Raw genomic sequence first — 19,730 nt, forward strand, 5'->3', positions numbered from 1 at the left:
TACTGACCAGGCAGTCATAAATGGGTTTAATGGACAGCAGTTATGTGTATATAAACTGCCATTTGTCAGGGATCACTGGGCTTCTGAATTCTGTTTATCAGAGACTCCTCTCACCTGGGGACTGTGTTTCACCCTCGGCCACCACAAACATCCCCTAGAGTTGAAATGACCCTTGAAAATTCCTCAGAAAGGTGCAATATTAGAAACTAATGTACTTTGAAAATGTTTCACCCAGCCAGTTTTCCCTGTAGCCTTGGAACAGATACCTATTGGTTTGCAATTGAAGGTTGGCTGCATGAAACATTTGTTTCCTTAGAGCCAGCTGCTCTGCTTAGCTGGTGAGAAGCTCACCTTGGGAAAGGCCTCTGGGGAACTGCAGTGTCTGAGATGTAGGGGGTGGAGATTCCTGTCTCTTAATTCACAATCACCCTGTAGCTATGCTTATTAAGCGGAACTGTGGGCAGCGTTGACTGCGTTATTAACAAGCATGTTTCTTAGGGCTTTTGCCTGGTAGCATGCCTGACACATAGTAGGTGCCCCATTAATGTTCATAACTGCCTTTCCTTCTGCAAAGTACCTCTGTGAGATGCTTCTGGCCCCTGCCCAAAACCCACTGAGCTTATTCACCCAGCCTCTAGTCCACACCCTGCATCTCTCATCAATATTTACTTGTTGGGATTTCCCCGGTGGACCAGAGGCTAAGACTCAGTGATCACAGTGCAAGGGGACCAGGGTTCAGTCTCTGGTCAGGGGACTAGATCCCACATGCCACAACTAAACTCGCATGACACAACTAAGTAAATAGTTAGTAAAGCTAAGTTACTAGTTACTAGTTATCCAGCCAAGTAAATAAATATTAAAAAAGAAATTTTACTTGTCTCCATCCATACTCCTAGAGCCTTATTTGATGTCCATTTTACTTATCTGATAAGCTAGTTCACACTAACATTTTAATGACTAGCAAAGCCTTCAGGGCTATGAATCTCCCTAGGTATTTGAAAGGAAAAAAACTACCAATGTAGTGGTAGGTAAAGATTTGGGGGTAGTTGGGGAGTGGGACTGGAGAAGGCAATGGCAACCCACTCCAGTACTCTTGCCTGGAAAATCCCATGGACGGCGGAGCCTGGTGGGCTGTAGTCCATGGGGTTGCTAAGAGTTGGACACGACTGAGCGACTTCCCTTTCACTTTTCATTTTGTGCATTGGAGAAGGAAATGGCAACCCACTCCAGTGTTATTGCCTGGAGAATCCCAGGGATGTGGGAGCCTGGTGGGCTGCTCTGTGTGGGGTCGCACAGAGTCGGACATGACTGAAGTGACTTAGCTGGGGAGTGGGACATACGTGGTCTTTAGAATAAGTTCATTTTCCTAGAATCTCCCAGAGTAATGCAACCTGGTAACAGCTTCTCTGTCCCATAAGTGAGTTGGATTTGTCCAGGATAACAGCTGGTGACTAGGGCTCACAAAGAATGTGTGTTGTTCCTGAAACTTCAGGTGGCCAGGGAGATGCAGGCTGACCATGCAGGGCTCCTGACTTCTAGCTGAAGCCAGTGCCCCCAATACAATCTGGCAGGGCCCAATACAGGGATGTGTGTTTGGCCATTATCAAGGTCAGCTTCACCATCACACAGAGCCAGAGACTTGCACACCAGGGAGCCAGGATGACATTGACATAGCTCAAACCTCCACCTCTTGAGCTTCCCTTTTGATTGAGGACCTTGCTGTTGTTAAGGAGCCAATGTTCCTGCAGAATTCACTAGTCATTTAGGCTAGTGAAGGAGCTGAGTGCTAATTTTCCCCAAAGCAAGGTTGGATAGAGGGAGGGAGGTTTAGAGCAAGGATGAGGTGGAGGATGATGGAGAGTAAACAGAAAGAGAAGGTTAGGAGGAACAATTGGTTACATGTCAATTTATGTATTTAGGGAACTTTACTTTTCATAGTTACAGACCTTTATTATTTTTTTGACATTGACTTACAACATTATGTTAGTTTCTGCTGTACAGCAAAATGATTCAGTTATCCATATGTGTACATTATTTTTTGTATTCTTTTCCATTATGGTTTATCACAAGATATTGAATATAGTTCCCTGTGCTACACAGTAGGATCTTGCATCCATCCTATATGTAGCAGTTTATTTTGGCTAAACCCAAACCCCCACTCTATCCCTTCTCCACACCCTCTACTCCTTGGCAAGCGCAAGTCTGTTCTCTATGTCTGTGAGTCTGTTTCTGTTTTGTAGATAAGTTTCTTTGTGTTAGATTCCACATATAAGTGATATCATCTGGTATGTGTCCTTCTCTGTCTGACTTACTTCACTTAGTGTGACAATCTCTAGGTCCATACATGTTCCTGCAAATGGCTATAATGCTTCTATGAATATAGGGGTGCATATATCTTTTGAATTATACTTTCAACAGACATTTATTCTTATTTCCTTTGGAACATTTTATTGGACACTGAGTGGGTCTAGACTTGAGTATGCCAATGCTTTTTCTTAGTCACTCATCTAAGTGGTGGATATTATTATGTTTCCAAGTAAGAAATCCGAGGCTCAGCAAGCCCAGGATCACAGCCAGCGAGTGAGTGGACCTGTCATCAGAACTTGCCAGCCCCAAAGCCCACACTCCCCACTGTACCACCTCAATCAACCTGGAGGAAGATCTTATCATCTCCTGCACATTAAAAACAAAATGGAACTATAGTGATTTATAATATTGTGTTAGTGTCAGGTGTATAGCAAAGTGATTTGGTTACACATATATATGTACGTATCTATATACTTTTTTTTGATTCTTCTCCATTTTAGTTTCTTACAAGATAGTGAATATAGCTCCCTTTGCTATACTGTAAAACCCCGCTGTTATCTATTTCATATACGGCAGTATACATCTGTTAATTCCATTTCCCCCAATTATCCACTCCCAAACTCCTGTGCATTTACAAACATGGAAACTGAGGCCCATGGGGAAATGACTTGACCAGGATCACACAGCCACATAGCTAGTTAGAGGCAGGCCCAGCTGTCAGACACCTGGTGATATTCTTTCTACCATACAGCACAGCGTCCTGCCAAGCTCAGCCCAGAGCCAAGGACCCCATCTCCCTGCACAGGTGGCTGCCCACAGAGAGGCATGTGCCCTGGCAAGGCCATTGATGTCATCCTTGATGAGGGAAATAGCATGTCACTCTGCCCAGCCCACAGATGTTGCCTCCAGGAAAGCATGCCACTGTGTTTCACTAGATGGTGCAGACCTCCACAGACCTAACTGATTATATTTCATTTTCTAGGGGCTTCCCAGATAGCTCAGTGGTAAGGAATCCACCTGCCAATGCAAGAGGCTCGGGTTCGATCCCTGGGTCAGGAAAATCCACTGGAGGAGGACATGGTAACCCATTCCAGTATCCTTGCCTGGAGACTCCATGGGCAGAGTCTAGTGGGCTATAGTCCATGGGACTTCAGAGTCAGACATGACTTGGTGACTGAGCAACAATTTCATTTTCTGGTGCACTTAAATAAAATGAGAGAGATTTCCTTTCTCCTAAAGTTCTCTCTCCTCTCCCCAAGGTATCCCATGGAAAGCAGTGGGTAAACAGGATGCATAACTTGCAAAGATAGTGTGGCATTGTCTGCATCTCAGGGTGTATTTTAGATGCAAAGGTCTCTGGGACCCACTGGGCTGCTGAGGGTTCATACTGGTCTGGTGCACAGAAACTGTGGCCTGAGTGTAAGGGGCTTGTAACCAGAAATGAAGTCTGCTTTGGGGTCTCTGAGACCTATCAAGATGGAGAAGCCTAGCTGAGCCAGCAAGTAGATAAAGACAGGGGTGAATTAGGCAGATTTCAGGACACACAGTGGAGTGAGAGCCCACATGGAGCCTGGGGGCAGGGGTCACCATCTGGGTCTTTTCTTTTTAAATGTTTACTTATTTATTTGGCTGCCCTGGGTCTTAGCTCTGGCACATGAGGTCTTCAGTTGTGGCATGTGGGATCTAGTTCCCTGACCAGGAATCGAAGCCAGAGCCCCTGCATTGGGAACAGGGAGTCTTAGCCACTGGACCACCAGGGAAGTCCCTGGACCTCCTAACTGTAGGGTTTGGCTGCTGTTCTGGATGGCCTCAGTGAAGGCAGAGTGCTCTCAGCAGTTCACAGTGGGCCTGCGGCCATGGTGACAGACATGGAGCCTCAGTCATGCCTCCTTATGGTCCACAATGGGATGCAGAAAGGGATGGGGAGAAGGGGAGGACCTCACGGGAGAGGAACCATTGTCATCAAGGACACAGGCCTCATTCTGTAGCATCTTCCATGATCAGCAATATCAACTCCATGCTTATATTATGTTTTAGTTAAGCCAGGCACTGTGGTGGGAATGCAGCAATGTACCATGCAGCAATGGGCCCTACCTCTAGAGACCCAATGGAAAGTCTTTTATTTTTGGTGGGTAGAATAGTTCATTGGTATAGAGTCTCAGGGGGAGCCAGAGAGGCCCTCTTGACAAAGGCCATACTTGAACTGCATGAACTGCATGATGGTAGAATGCATTCTTCTGTTCCTAACATACTTCAGTGACCCGCTGATCACAGTTGGCTGTGCGACTTGCTCTGACCAAGAAAATGTGAGTGCAAATAACATGGGCCACTTTAGGGCAGAAACGTTATGAGCCAGTCCAAGGTTCACCACATGTATTTTTTCCATCTGCCATGAGATCAACAATATTCTAGATAGAGACTATTCTGTTAGCCTGGATCCTGGTGGGAAACCAACATGGAACAGAGCCACAGTCAACCCAAGAAGGACATGTGATAGGAACGCAAATTAACTTTTGTTATTTTAAGCCTATAGACTTTGGGATCACTTGTTATTGCAGCCTAACTTGCCCTGTCCTGACTGATAATGTGCATAAGTGACTGACATCAGTGGCTACCATAACTACTTTCTATCTGCATACCTTCAGGATGGAGGCGGAGGACTTCTTGATGTCCTCTCCAAAGCTCACAGACTGTTGATCCTACCATCAGATTATCCTTCCACCTCTGGAATCCTAGACAACAGGGCTTCTTCAAAGGCCTTGAAATCTCCAGGTGAAGCAAACTGAGCTTTGGACGAAGGTGGTCAGCCAGACTACTGGGCAGGGCCACGGATACCCAGTTGCTGATCAGCCTGGGCAAGGCAAAAACCTTTTCCCCAGAATAGAAGGGCATGCTAGATGGTAGCTACTTCACTGACTTTAAAGAAGTCATAACCAGAGAGAAGCCCATTGCCTATTGTCATTACCCATTGCTCAGTGTGTGCAACCCTCACTCATGTATGAATAGTGATTTAACTGGATTCCCAACATGTGTGCATCAGTTTCCCTTATAATCAAAGACCCAATTCAGCTCTGAAAATGGAAGAACCGGTTATGACTGGGGGACTGGTGCTGTCCTCCTTGGAAGCTCTGGCTCTTTAGTAGAATCTTGGAGGAATTGACAATGGTTTCCCATAGTTGGGCTATCCTGAAGGTGTAAAACCTTGAATTGTGATTCTTAGTGAGGACAAGCTCTGTTAAGCTGCCCAGTGTAGTAGAAAGCCATGAACTAAATTTTTCACATGACTGTCTTCGCCTTGAACTGTTAAGTGGTCTTATTAACTTCTAGATAATCTCACAAATGAAAGCATTTGGACACTGAACAAATATTTGCTGAATTAAAAAATAAGCAAATGAGGACTTCCCTGGTGGTCCAGTAGTTAAGAATCTGCCTGTCGATGTAGGGGACATGGGTTTGATCCCAGGTCTGGGAACATCATACTGCTGCGAGTCAACTAAGGCCGTGTGCTACAACCACTGAAGCCCGCATGCTCTACAGCCTGTGCTCTTCAGCGAGAAGCCACCACAAAGGACAAGCCCATGAACCGCAGCTAAACAGTAGCCCCCGCTTGCCACAACTAGAGAAAGCCTATGCGGCAAGAAAGATACAGTGCAGTCAAAATAAGTAAATCAATTAAATAAGCAAGAAAGCTGAACCTGCCTTAAAAAAATGAATGAATGAATGAATAGATCCTCTATGAAAATCTCCTGTTCTCACAAGTGTATGAACTCTGAGAACAGCTCACTGCCTGATGCTCTGAGCTGGTCTGATGGATCCATTTCTTAATTTAACAGCAGGCTCTCACACTGTAGCCTTTCCTTCAACAGGACCTGTCCTCAGAGCTCTTGACTGCACACACAGAGCAGCTGACCCCAGGTGTCATATGGGGAGGTGCTGGACAGATGCCAGGAGCCTGTGGTTTCAGGAAGGAGCAGTCCTGGCCTCAGGGCTCCAAGAGACGAGTGTGTCACAAACTGCTTTGCTGCTTAATGTAATATGCAGTGGCTCAGGGCCATGGAAACAGGCCTTTTCTTAGGCTCGGGTTAATGTTGAACTGAATTTGGTCAGGAAGCCTCACTGGGGCCTCATCGTACATTTCATTCTCAAGGCAGTTGTATGACACTTCACCTTGGGAAAACCTGGGACTGAGATGGCAGAGTCCTTCATCTCGAATTTCTGAATCCAGAGGAAGTGATAAGCAGCTTGTCCAACTTCCCCGCGAGGCCTGGCTTCACATACAGGAAGGTCACTGGGGGACCGTGTTAGGCTAAATTTGTTCCTGCAAGTGGAAAGGGACACAGGTGCAGGACCTTGCATCGTGTTTTTCAAAGTCTCAGCGTGCAAACCGCAGGCAGCAATATGGCTGACGTCTGGTGCTCCCTTGGACACAAAGAGGCTTTCTTCTGGTGCTGCCGCACCTGCCAGGTACTTCCTGACAGTGGCTCTGCCCAGCTGCTGTCTGATGGCTCCTTATTCAGGGATGCCATCACTGCTTCTTGTGAATGACGCTTCGGGAAGAGGAAGCAGGTGGGCACTGGTCAGACCTCTCTCAGAGCGGGAGACAGCCTTGCCTGGGCTACTGCACAAGGACCGTGTCACAGAAGCAATGCCAGAACTCAAAAGCACCCGGGAGCCCTCCAGCACTGCTTCTGGTAGCAGAGATGGCAGGCAAATATTGACTTAAGGAAAGGGTTCAGAACGGTAAAGGAGAGAGAGGTTTTAGCAGGAAAAAAAAAAATCATGAACAAAGGCATAGGGATGGGAATGAGCTGGGGATGGGGACAAATGGGGTACTCTGGCCCGGAAGACGCAGCACAATGGGGAGAAATGGGCTCTAACGATGGACCAGTGGGATGGTGGCAGGTCCTCGGGAGCTCGGGAGGGTGGGGAGTCATTCTAGAGCCGGGAACCCACACCTGGCTGTTCCACAGGTATTTGTCATCACTGTCCCCTAAATCCACCCTTGCCTGGAATTTCTAGTTCTGGTTGGTGGCACTCTCATCCAGTTAGATGCTCACCTTAGAATCTTCTAAGACTCCTCGTTTTTCACTGCTTGTAAAGGGCATTTTTACAAGAGCTGTTTGGAATACTTAGGCTGTGCTGTTTTCCCCAATCTCCTGCATCATTCTAGAAAAACCTGCCTTCCCATGGGCCCTCCTTCCAGCCTGGCAACATGATGAATGGGGCACTGTGCTACCCAAGCAGGGCATACTGCACATCCAGTTCAGTCAATGGTTGACCCTTACTGATTTTGCCTCCTAAATCTGTCTTAGGTTCATCCCTACCGCCACTCCCCCAGTTCAGAAATCATTATCTCTTGCTTAGACTAGGGCCATAACATCCTAATTGGTCTCCCTGTTGCTATCCAAAGTCAGTGAAGATATGTAGAATGACAAAATGCATGAACACTGGGGCTTAAAGTGTCACGGTAGCCCTCTGGCTGGGAAACCCTGCCAGCAGCTTGTCGACAAGCTAGGGAAAACACAGAGAAGCTTGTCTTCAGAACCTAAGGAGCCCCACCTGAGTTAGGAATCGCAACCCAGGCTCCGCTTTAGAAGAGACCTGGTCTGCCTTTCCCTCACGGTCTGGAGAGAGCGTGGGGCCCGGGGAAGCAGATCTAATGCGGATGGGCATGTGTCTCACTCATTTGCTTCTGCCTTTTCTCCTCTGTAGATTCAAGAGGCAGACTCCTGATCTGGAGGCAAGAATGGACCCGCACCATCAGGCTCACTAGGGGTTCTCAGAAGTGCACACCAGGAAGTGAAAGTGAGGACTATACAGTCCATGGAATTCTCCAGGCCAGAATACTGGAGTGGGTAGCCTTTCCCTTCTCCAGGGGATCGTCTCAACCCAGGGATCGAACCCAGGTCTCCCACATGGCAGGCAGATTCTTTCTAGCTGAGCTTGACAAAGGGTCGCTCCCAGTACTAGGTAAGCTTGCATCTCAGGGTAAAGTGCTTTCCTGTCTTATTTAACCTGCCTTCCTGCCAGGTGAGGCTGGCAGCCCAGAGGAGTGAGCTATATTAACAACCAGATGCAATTTTCTTCCCTTGAAAAATCCTCTCCTTCTCTCCATCTCCTGTTCTCCTCCCAGCAACATACAGAATCAAATCACCCGTGCATGCCCTTGGGCTCATCTGATCTTTAACAAGTTGACTCTATCATCTCCTAACCTGGAGGAGTTGAGGAAATGACTGTAACCTGCGGTGGCGTGGGGTTGAGCTGACTTATAATTCAGGTGCACAGGGAGAAAGATGGGATATTCATTCAAAATGAGATGTTGGCGGAGACGGCTTCTCTGTGCGTGGAGTAAAGAGGACCGGAGGCAGCTTTCTCAGTACTGCAGGCTGCTGATGGGCATTTTTACAAGAGCAGTTCGGAATACTTAGGTTATGCTGTTTTGCCCAATCTCCTGCATCATTCTAGAAAAACCTGCATTCCCATGGGCCCTCCTTCCAGCCTGGCAACATGATAAATGGGGCGCTGTGCTACCCAAGCAGGGCATACTGCACATCCAGTTCTCAAATTGTCACCTGGTCCTTGGGCAAGAGCTGCGTGCATGAAGGTGTGAGTGTGTGCCTGTGTATGTACCTGTGTTTTCATTGTGTGCATGTAACTGTGTGTGCACATGTGCACCTGTGTGTTGTGTATGTGTGTACCTCTGTGTGCACGTGTGTGCCTGTGTGCATTGTGCACGTGAGTGTGCATGTGTGTGTGCCTGTGCCTACTTGTGTGCCTGTGTGTGCATCTGTGTGCGAATGTGTGTCCTTGTGTGCATGTGTGTACCTTGTGTGCACGTGTACACTTTGTGTGCCTGTGTGCCTGTGTGCACCTGTGTGTGTACACATATGTATTTGCACCTTGTGTGTGTGTGCACATAAGTGTGTGTGCATGTGCTGTGTGTCAATGGTGAAGGAGGAAAACTGCTGCAAAGACAGTAGTGGAGGGGTCCCCAGGAGGGGCTGCAGGCTGTGTTCAGAAAGTCACACCTTCCATGGGAGATGGAGTCACCCCCAAGTGCAGGCCTCGTCTTAAGACTAAGCTCTTTCTGGAGCTGCCCACAGTCCGGCTGGAGAGGCTGTGTGAGGGCCTGAATAGTCTTGGAGAGAACAAGAAAGAAATGAAATATACATGGTGGGGAGGAAAGAGGCCCATCAACATACCCACCATCTGGTTTACTAAGCACGCGGGACCATTCCCACCGTACTGTGTCTTTTTTTTTATTTTTTATTTTTTTTATTTTTAGTTTTTTATTTTTTAAATTTTAAAATCTTTAATTCTTACATGCATTCCCAAACATGAACCCCCCTCCCACCTCCCTCCCCATAACATCTTTCTGGGTCATCCTGCAGTTGACTTGAGAGATTTACATTCCAGCTCCAGAGGCCTGGCCCAGCATCACAGACCCAGAGCCAAAGAGCCCTTCCCTCCCATAGACCTACTTTCAAAGTCTCGCTCTGTCACTCCCTGCGTGATCTTAAAAATAATTTTTCCTCTCTGGGTGTCTAATTGTCCATGTGTAAAACTGGATGAATAAGCCCCTCCTCAGTGTGAATTAGGGTAGGGCATGTGAAGCACACTGGAGAAGGGATTGACAACCCACTCCAGATTTCTTCCCTGGAGAATCCCATGGACAGAGGAGCCTGGTGGGCTATAGTCCATAGTGTCGCAAAGAGTTGGACACGACTGAACAACTAACACACACACACACGTGAGGTGCACACAGCAGGTACTCAATTAAGCTAAGCTTCATCGGGTAGAACCTGCATCAGCCTGGCTCCCAGTTCCAGCCTGCTTTCTCCTTGGGGTACCATCTCTCAGCCCACTGACAGCCAGCCCTCTGTCCTCCACACTTGGATCCTTCACATTCCCCATCTCTCCTCCCAGCCTAGCTCTTCTCCAACGTGGACATCCAGGCCCAGCTTCACCAGCATGTGTCCTGAACAGTCACACGGGGCCCCCAGGTTGGTTTCATGCTTTGCTGTTTCTGCCTTAAAATTCTCCATAATTTTGGAACAAAAGTCCAGCACTTTCATTTGCAGTAAGCCCTTGTGTGCCATAGCTGGTCCTGGAGGAGGAGACCCACCTCTCCCTGAGAGGCTGGCACCACCTTTCACATTGGCCCCTGGGAAGGCACCTCTCTGAAATCAATACAGTACAAGGGAGCCATGTTCCTTCAGGCCCCATGCTAGGTGCTCTTCCACACCTGGTGCTGTGTCTACATGTGTGTGCCTGTGTGTGTACACAGGAACATAACATCTCTAAGTTACTGATGAAGAATAGAGGCTTTGTCACAGCACTTGCCCACAGCCTAAGAGTTGGTACATGGTGGGGTCTGATCAGGTACGGTCGGTGCTGAAAGCTGAGCCTTCCAATCCTTTAACCCAGGGTCCCCAACCTCTGGGATCTAATGCCTGATGATCTAGGGGTGGAGCTGATGTAATAATAACAGAAATAAAGTGTGCTTGAATCATCCTGAAACCACCTCCAGTCTGTGGAAAAATTGTCTTCCACGAATCTAAAAAGGCATGATACAAATGAGGTTACTAAGAAAACAGAAAGAGGTTCACAGTCTTAGAGAACAAACTCATGGTTGCCAGAGGGGAGGAAAGGGGCAAATGGATAGTTAGAGAGTTTGGGATGGATATGTACACACTGCTATATTTAAAATGGACAACCAGCAAGGGCCTACTGTATAGCTCAGGGGGCTCTGCTCAGTGTTATGCGGCAGCCATGATGGGCGGGGCGTTTGGAGGAGAAGGGGTATGTATATATGTATGGCTGAGTCCCTTTGCTGTCCACCAGAAACTATCACAACATTGCTTGTTAATCAGCTGTGTGTGTGTGCATGTGTACACAGTTGCTTTAGTCGTGTCTGACTCTTCGCAACCCTGTGGACCATAGCCCACCAGCTTCTGTCCATGGGATTTTCCAGGCAAGAATACTGGAGTAACTTGCCACACCCTCCTCCAGGGGATCTTTCTGACCCAAGGACCAAACCGCCCTCTCTTAGGTATCCTGCATTGGCAGGTGGGTTCTTACCACTAGCACCACCTGGGAAGCCTGTTAATTGGCTACCTCCAGTACAAAATTGGAGAAGGCAATGGCAACCCACTCCAGTACTCTTGCCTGGAAAATCCCATGGACAGAGGAGCCTGGTCGGCTGCAGTCCATGGGGTCACTAAGAGTCGGACATGACTGAGCGACCTCACTTTAACTTTTCACTTTCATGCATTGGAGAAGGAAATGGCAACCCACTCCAGTGTTCTTGCCTGGAGAATCCCAGGGATGGGGGAGCCTGGTGGGCTGTCGTCTATGGGGTCGCACAGAGTTGGACACCACTGAAGTGACAGCAGCAGCAATACAAAATAAAAAACTTTAAAAAACTGTCTTCCATGAAACCGGTCCCTAGTGCCAAAAGGTTGGGCATTGCTGATTTAAGCATAATAAGTAAACTTAATATTCATCCAGGGGTCACATATACCAGTGCAGTGGGGGGCGGCTGATTTCTTCATAATATAGTAAGATATGTTTTGTATATATTGTTTAAAACAATGAATTAAAAAATAACCCAAACAGGGAAGCCTACCACATAATTTCTGAAGGGACTTCTCAGAGTAGGTCTCCCGGTCACAGCCCTTCCCAATGTAGTTGGTCTGCAGCTCCGTGGTGATCTGGATGGAGGACACGGCCCCATCGCACGTCTCCAGATGGATGCTGGGGAACAGGGGCACGCTCCCTGAGCCAGGCTGGTACTCAATCCTCTTGGTCCAGTCTGAGAAAACAAGGAAAGAGTTACCGTCAGTCACGTGCAGACAGTTCTGCTGCAATATGTGCTTTGAAAATGTACATTTGTTCCAACACAGTTGATACCTTGGGAGAAGGAAATGGCAACCCACTTCATTCTTCTTGCCTGGAGAATCCCATGGACAAAGGATAGGCCTAGCAGGCTACAGTCCATGGGTTCACAAGAGTCGGGCAGACTTAGCGACTAAACCACCACAATCGATACATTAGGAAATGATTCGAGGATAACGGGGATTTTCACATTTGCTTATGCAAGATTTTGTCCCCAAGAAATGCTAGGTGAATTCAGAAATCCATGCCTGACTGAGCTAAGCCACATAGGAAGGCACAAAACAGGCCCATGTACAGACCTCAAAACATCTACCAGCTACTCCACTCGCCATGTATAATGAGCCACACCTGCCTGCAATGCAGTTACAACTTTCCGTGTCATTCAGAAAACCCTCTTCACAATAATGCATCAGCTTCAACCCTTCCTATAGCCACCACCACAAGCAACCCTCAGGTCTCTTCAAGGTAAGGTACCGTATTTATTGTAGTACTTACATATTTGTTAATCATTTAACCTGTGTAAAACTGCTGGTGTTGTTTGTGTGTGTGTGTCTTTTTTGAAAATAAGGTTGGCTTCTAATTTTCTTTGTTATTATTTCTGACTATGCTGGGCCTTTCTTCCTGTGCATGGGCTTTCTCTAGCTGTGGTCAAGGGGTGGTGTGTACTCTCTGGTTGCCATGTGCAGGCCTCTCACAGCAGGGGCTTCCCTTGTTGCCCAGCACAGACTCTAGAACTTTGGCTCAATAGTGGTGCACTGGCTTGCTGCCCTGGGGCATGTGGGATCTTCTAGGACCAGGGATTGAACTCGTGTCCCCTGCCTTGGCAGGTGAGTTCCCAACCACTGGACCTCCAGGGAAGTCCCTTTGTCTTTTCTTATGCATCACCGATGATGTTTCTGACTGTTGAGTCCCTTGTCCCATTTTTCCCAGCAAGGTGATTTTCAGAAATGCATACACCTTGCCACAAGCAAACAAACAAAAAAAAGAAACCAAGGTAATTCAGGATTCCATGAGGCCATGGGGTTAAGCACAATGATTCCTTCCCTTTCAGGACTGTGACTTAAGTAGGGCTGATGGTCTTATCCCTGCATTTTAGTGGAAAAATAACTTGGAGACATCAAAGTGTGGGAGAGGAACAAAATCACAATCAAAATGACACCACACAAAAAAGAGCAATCAACAAAAATAAACACTGAGAGTGAGTGTACACAAGAACTGATTGAAACAATAGTGGAGAGTCAGAGTCTAGGCAAGGCCATGCTCATGGTGAATGGCAACAGCACTTGCTGCCAGTACATGAGTTGTGGATACTATTATGTATGACTCTCAAACCGTTTGTCACTTTGCTAGGTGGTATCTCTTTTTAAGAAGTTTTTTTATGTGAACCATTTTTAAAAAGTTTCTGTTGAATTCGTTACAATATTGCTTCTATTTTATGTTTTGTTTTTTTTTTTTTTTTTGGTCTGGAGGCATGTAGGATTTTAGCTCCTGGACCAGGGATTGAACCTGTACCCCACTCATTGGAAGGCAAAGTCTCAACCACAGAACAACCAGGGAAGTCCCCGGATGGTGTCTTTACGCCAAGGTAAAAATGAAAATCTATGGATTGCCTGCCTCACCCTTGGGAAACTCAGAAAGTCTTGCATTTAGGATCATTCATCAGCCACCAAGGGGCTCCCTGAAAATACCCATTGGCTGCTGGCCGCCATCTTGAGGAAACCAGCGGAGTGAAAGGGCTGGGCTTAGGGACAGATGGCTTTGTTCAGTGAGCAAACATGTGTTTGAGCTTCTTATGTACCCAGCTTTGCAAGGAGTCTGAAAGGGTCCCTGCGTTGTGGAGCTGAGAGAGAGACAAGCAATGAATACCCCATGCTGTCCTATTGCGGAGGGTAAGTGTTAGGACCAAACAGGCGCCATGACAGGCTTCAGGGGGCCAAGGTAGGCCTAAGGCTCCTTTACAGCGGGGCTGAGTTATTGCCAAGGAGGAGCTGAGATCATCCTCTGCCGGCGCCAGGACTCGACCAATCAGTATACTCCCTGTAGCCTGGTTCAAGCTTATCAGGACAAGGATGAAAACCCCCTAAGAAAGCCCGTGCATGCGAAAATCTAGCCAATTAGTAGATGCTAAGGAACCCTTGCAACCAATCCGCCCCTGCAAACTCCCTGTCTTTGTCTTAAACCTATAAATACTGCTGTAATTCAGGGCTTGGGGCCCTTGCTCCACTCCACTGCGCTGGATGTAACTTGAGCCCTGGCTCGAGCTAGCAATAAATTCCCTTTTTGCGTTTACATTGCCTTGGATGTCTTGTTTTCTCAGCTGTGGGGACTTGGACTGCAGGCATAACAGTAAGTGCTATGAAAGGAAAAGTGGTGACAGAGAGGAGCTTCTTTAGATGGAGAGAGTTCCTGTCTGAGCTGACGCCTGAATATCAAGGATCAAAGCCCATGGGGAGCCTCAGAGAAGCTTGTTTGAAGTAAAGGCAGAAACCATCTTGGCTTGACTCCATCAGGTCAGGAAGTTCTTGGGCAAGTTATTGAAGGTCTCCAAACCTCAGGCACCTTATCAGTGAAGTGGGGAGCACAGTGTGGGACTGAGGATAGGGGCAACCATGTGGGCCTGGCAGGCAGTAGGGCTCCAATCCTTGTTATTCCTTCCCCAGGGAGGAAAGGAGATGCTCACATCCCCTGCACATTCCACATAACCCGGCAATCTGGGTTTAGCTCTGAACCCCCATGTTAACCAACCACCCTTTAATGTATATTTTGGAGTCATGAGCAAAGATTTAACACCACATTGTGAGGTTTATCACCAGGCAACCTGCTATGGGATGATTTTTGTTTGTTTTTAAATGAAATTTTATTGGCGTATCCTTGCTTTGCAACGGTCCACTGTACAGCAAAGTGAAGCAGCCGTACATATACACATATTCACTCCTTTCTGGATTTTCTTCCCATTGAAAGGATGTTTAGATGACAATGACTATAGGTAAAAGAGAATACACCCTATCATATGTCTTTCCTCAGCGCCCCCAGGAGCTGTGTCTGGAATGGCCCATTACCCCCTGGAGGATAAGACCATGGAGTTGCTATAGCCCATGTGGCCCCAGGTCAATCTAAAGGACAAATCACTGGCAGACAGGAGGGCTTTTTGTCTGATATATCTGAAAGTCACAGTGCTGGAAGCAGCAGTCCACACATGACCAGGCTCGTCTCAACCTAGGTTCAAAATGTTGCATATCTTTGTGCATTCGGTCACGCAGTTTCTTCTGCATGGAGCTCCCTTTCTATTCCTTTCCATCTGTTACCTCTACCACATAACTTTCAGGATATCTCCAGTCTCGATAGAAACCCTCCTCTGTGCCCTTACAGCATTCTCAACAGTAGAGTCCAAGCTGATGGCAACTCTGAATCCCCATCATGCTTCACAATGCTCTGCACAGGGCAGATACTCACTAGACAGTGGTAGGAAGCATGAATGGGTCTTGTAGGATATCATTGGAATGATCCATTTATGTGCCTTCCCCTTCTTGTAACTAGGAACTCTTTAAAGGCAGGAATTGTGAGTTTATTTTTGATCCCTCCACACCATGCTCTGAGCCCAGGAAACAGTTTCCAGGTGGATCTGGGGAGCCCCAGAGACGTAACCTTGACTTCAGCCATGGCAGCCTTTCTTGAGCCACAGACAGAACCCATAGCCTATTTGTAGCTCCTCTGGTACTTTCTCTGTCTGCCCCCACTCTCACTCTACAGAAACAACCATCCCAACAGAAGCCATCACATGTTTGCTTCTCTTTGTTCTCAGTAAGGCAATTGGTCCATAAATGATAATGGAAGAATATTTTCCCAGTAATAAGACATGGTAACAAGGAAGAGGCTGCTCTCCTTCCCTTCCTCACTCCTCTCTCTCTGCATCATCCTTCTCTTTAGAGATGCAATTAAAAAAGATCAGAGAAATTGTTCTGTGCAGGGTGCCCATGGTATGGCCCAGTTCTTGAGTCTCTTGCTAGTGGGTGAGAGATTTCTCACAACATCTACTTCTGGAAGCCTCTTCTGTTGAGAAGCCCAAGACATTCCTGGTATTGGTGTTCTGTGAGGGCCGTGGGCATCTCTTTCTCATCCAGGTATTTTAGTGGTTATCTTTGATGAGAAATTCCAGCTCAAGTCTTTTTAGGAGTGTAAGTATCAGAGCAAATAAATAACAAGGCTGTATATTGTCACCCTGCTTATTTAACTTACATGCAGAGTACATCATGTGAAATGTCAGGCTGGATGAAGCACAAATTGGAATGAAGTTTGCTGGGAGAAATATCAATGACCTCAGATATGCAGATGACACCACCCTTATGGCAGAAAGAGAAGAGGAACTAAAGAGCCTCTTGATGAAAGTGAAAGAGGAGAGTGAAAAAGCTGGCTTAAAGCCCAACATTAAAAAAACTAAGATCATGGCATCCAGTCCCATTATGTCATGACAAATAGATGGGGAAACCATGGAAATAGTGACAGACTTTATTTTCTTGGGTTCCAAAATCATTGCAGATAGTGACTGCAGCCATAAAATTAAAAAATGCTTGCTTCTTGGAAGAAAAGGTATAACAAACCTAGAAAGCATATTAAAAAGCAGAGACATTATTTTGCCAACAAAGCCCATCTAGTCAAACCTATGGTTTTTCCAGTAGTCATGTATGGATGTGAGAGTTGGACCATAAGGAAAGCTGAGTGCCAAAGAATTAATGCTTTTGAACTATGGTGTTGGAGAAGACTCTTGAAAGTCCCTGGACAGCAAGGAGATCAAACCAGTCAATCTTAAAGGAAATCAGTCCTGAATATTCACTGGAAGGACTGATGCTGAAGCTGAAATGCCAATACTTTGGCTCCCTAATGCAAAGAACTGACTCATTGGAAAATATCCTGATGCTGAGAAAGATTGAAGGCAGGAGGAGAAGGGGATGACAGAGGACGAGATGGTTGGATGGCATCACCGACTCAATGGACATTAGTTTGAGCAAGCTTCAGGAGTTGGTGAAGGGAAGCCTGGCGTGCTGCAGTCCATGGGATCACAAAAAGTCAGACACGACTAAGCGACTGAAGTGAACTGAACAGTGGAGACAGAGTCCTAGCAAAGTTTTCAGTCCTTTTGGTGCCTTTGGTTAAGGGGGCAAGGCCCTCTCCAAGGAGAAATCAGGCAGAAAAGAATTTTAAGAACATCACACCTGCTAGTAGCTTTTGTGATCTCATGAGGCGTGTTTTTGAGGGCTTATGGAGAACAGACAAATTGCAACCATCCATAAAAGAAATCAGTGAAGCTTTCCGAGTGTCGCATCCTTCAGATAGTGGGAAGCTCACACAAACATCTCTCATTTTCCAAGAAAGGGCGGGGGTTGAAGAGAGCAAAAGGCAAGTCATCAAACTTAGTGTTTGCCACATGAAGTATCTATTCATTTTCACTTTCCGGAGGATAGATGGCCGGATGACTAAGAGTATGACCTCTAAATTCAGGGTGCCTGGATTCAGATTCCAACCTTCTCACTTCCTGTGTGGACTCCGAGTAAACCACCTACCCACCTTGAGCCTGAATAAAAGTAGCACCTACCACCCAGGATCTGGGGAGATTAAATGCTGAATCGTTTCAGCCTCAAACACAATGGACACATTCATCAGATATAGTATTAATGTTGTTAATTGATTATGTATTCAGTAACATTTATTACAGGAAATAAGAGGACATACAATTATTAGCAGCTACAAGATGCTAAGTGCTGTGACATCTGTTCTTTCATTTAATCCTCCCAGCGACCCAGTGAGTGGGTGTTACTATCTGAATAGCGCATATGGCGAAACTGTGGCTGAGAGTTGGTGTGACTTGCTCAAGGCTACATAGTTCTTTTACAAGAACTCCTCTACGATTCTGAGGATTTGCTGGGACGGAGAATGGCGATTTTTACAGATTCATCTTTGAATATTCAGTTTACACGGATAAATTTTTTTTAATGACAATTTCTGATGATGGTAAAGGATCAAGGAATATTGTCAGTTTCATCAATGCTTGACCTTGGGGGCAGTTGCAGGGGTCGAGGGGCTGCTTTGATACTGAAGACTTGAAGAAATCTGGGTTTGAACGTCATCTCACCCAAATTCGGGTCATGTGACCTTTGCGAAGCAGTTATCTTTGGGCCTCTGTGGCCTCACCTGTAGATCTGAGATACTTATACCTCCTCATGGGCTTGATGTATGCATTGAAGGCTAAGGGCCCAACAGAGCGACCTTCCCCTTGATACCTCATGATCGAAACATCCCACTTTGGTTCACAAGCTTCCTAAACTTCTCTGAACTATCCCACTTGGAAACAAAATCTTTTTGGAAAGAAAATCATTTCAATTCATGAAAGATCTAGAGACTAGTTAATGAACTATTGTTCATTGTTTTTCTTAAATAAAGAGAAAAGAAGTAGGCCACCTATTGTTTTAAAACTCAGGCTCAATGACATCATAAACATTCTTGGAAAGGTTACCCTGGAGTGTCTTCAGGAATTAAATTCCCTCTCAGGGGATTAAAGATTTAGAAATGGGATGAATGTATTATAACTCCTGCTGAATTTGGGGATCATATATTTTCTCATTAGGAAAAGATTAACTACTTAGAACTCTCTTATTAGATGCCTGGAGGTGGAAAAAAGCTAAGCTGAGACTTCTGGAAAGCACAGGCTTTATGGGCTCTTGTAATTCAAGACACTCAGTAAATCGTTCCAACTCTATACTCAAAAGTGACACAGGAGGAGGGAAGGGAAAGACACAGGTGTGTCTGATGCTTCTTTTTCCTTAACTGTGCAAGTTCAAGGGCCTCCAGCTCTTCCTAGTCTCAGTTCCTAGAAGAGGAAGAAGCATCAGGTTGTCCTGGAAATTGCTGCATTCATACAAAATAAATGGCTGGATGTGGGGATGCTGGGGAGGGGGAGGGATAGGAAAGGGGTTGTCCTGATCAGGGACTGTTTAGGCAGCTGATATTCTAACCAAACTCTGTAGGTGTCAACCACCTGGCATCTTTCAAGTCTTTCTTCCAGGGATGGGTGACTTTGATTTGGTACTCAGGGACTTCCTTTCCTACTGGGAGAAGCTCAGGAGGTATACATGCTTACAGGGAGCATCTTTATCTTCACTGGCATCCAGTGCACCTGAGCTGGGGGTGAGTGAAGAGGTAGAGATGGGCTGGAGAGGTAAGTGGAGGTCAGATGATAAATGCTGGCTAAGAGGTTTGGGTTTCATCTTAGGACCAGTGAAGAGCTATAACTGGGTGTTTAGTGCGGGTATGAAGAATGCAGACTGTTCTTTGGAAATGTCACTTAGCAGCTAGATTAGGTCTGGTGTTCAGAACACTAAAATATCTCCGATTGCCACCTCAAGATCAAGACACACAGGAAATCCCATGGACAGAGGAGCCTGGAGGCTACAATCCATGGAGTTGCAGAGTCTGGCATGACTTAGCAACAAAACAACAATACCAACAAATGCAAAGCACCAGGAACAGACAGC

General features: G+C 46.4%; 1 protein-coding gene across 2 annotated transcripts in view; it reads right to left on the reverse strand.

Annotated features, from left to right (window-relative positions):
- CLSTN2 (calsyntenin 2) overlaps nt 1-19,730 on the reverse strand; it is a 745,380-nt gene that overhangs the window by 115,119 nt on the left and 610,531 nt on the right. For both annotated transcript variants that reach the window (XM_042236283.2, XM_060395246.1), the window contains exon 6: nt 11,936-12,121. In XM_042236283.2, coding sequence (XP_042092217.1) covers nt 11,936-12,121 — 186 coding nt within the window. The remainder of the gene's footprint in view (nt 1-11,935; nt 12,122-19,730) is intronic.

Source organism: Ovis aries, chromosome 1 (genome assembly GCF_016772045.2).
Source record: "Ovis aries strain OAR_USU_Benz2616 breed Rambouillet chromosome 1, ARS-UI_Ramb_v3.0, whole genome shotgun sequence".
Classification (NCBI taxonomy): domain Eukaryota; kingdom Metazoa; phylum Chordata; class Mammalia; order Artiodactyla; family Bovidae; genus Ovis; species Ovis aries.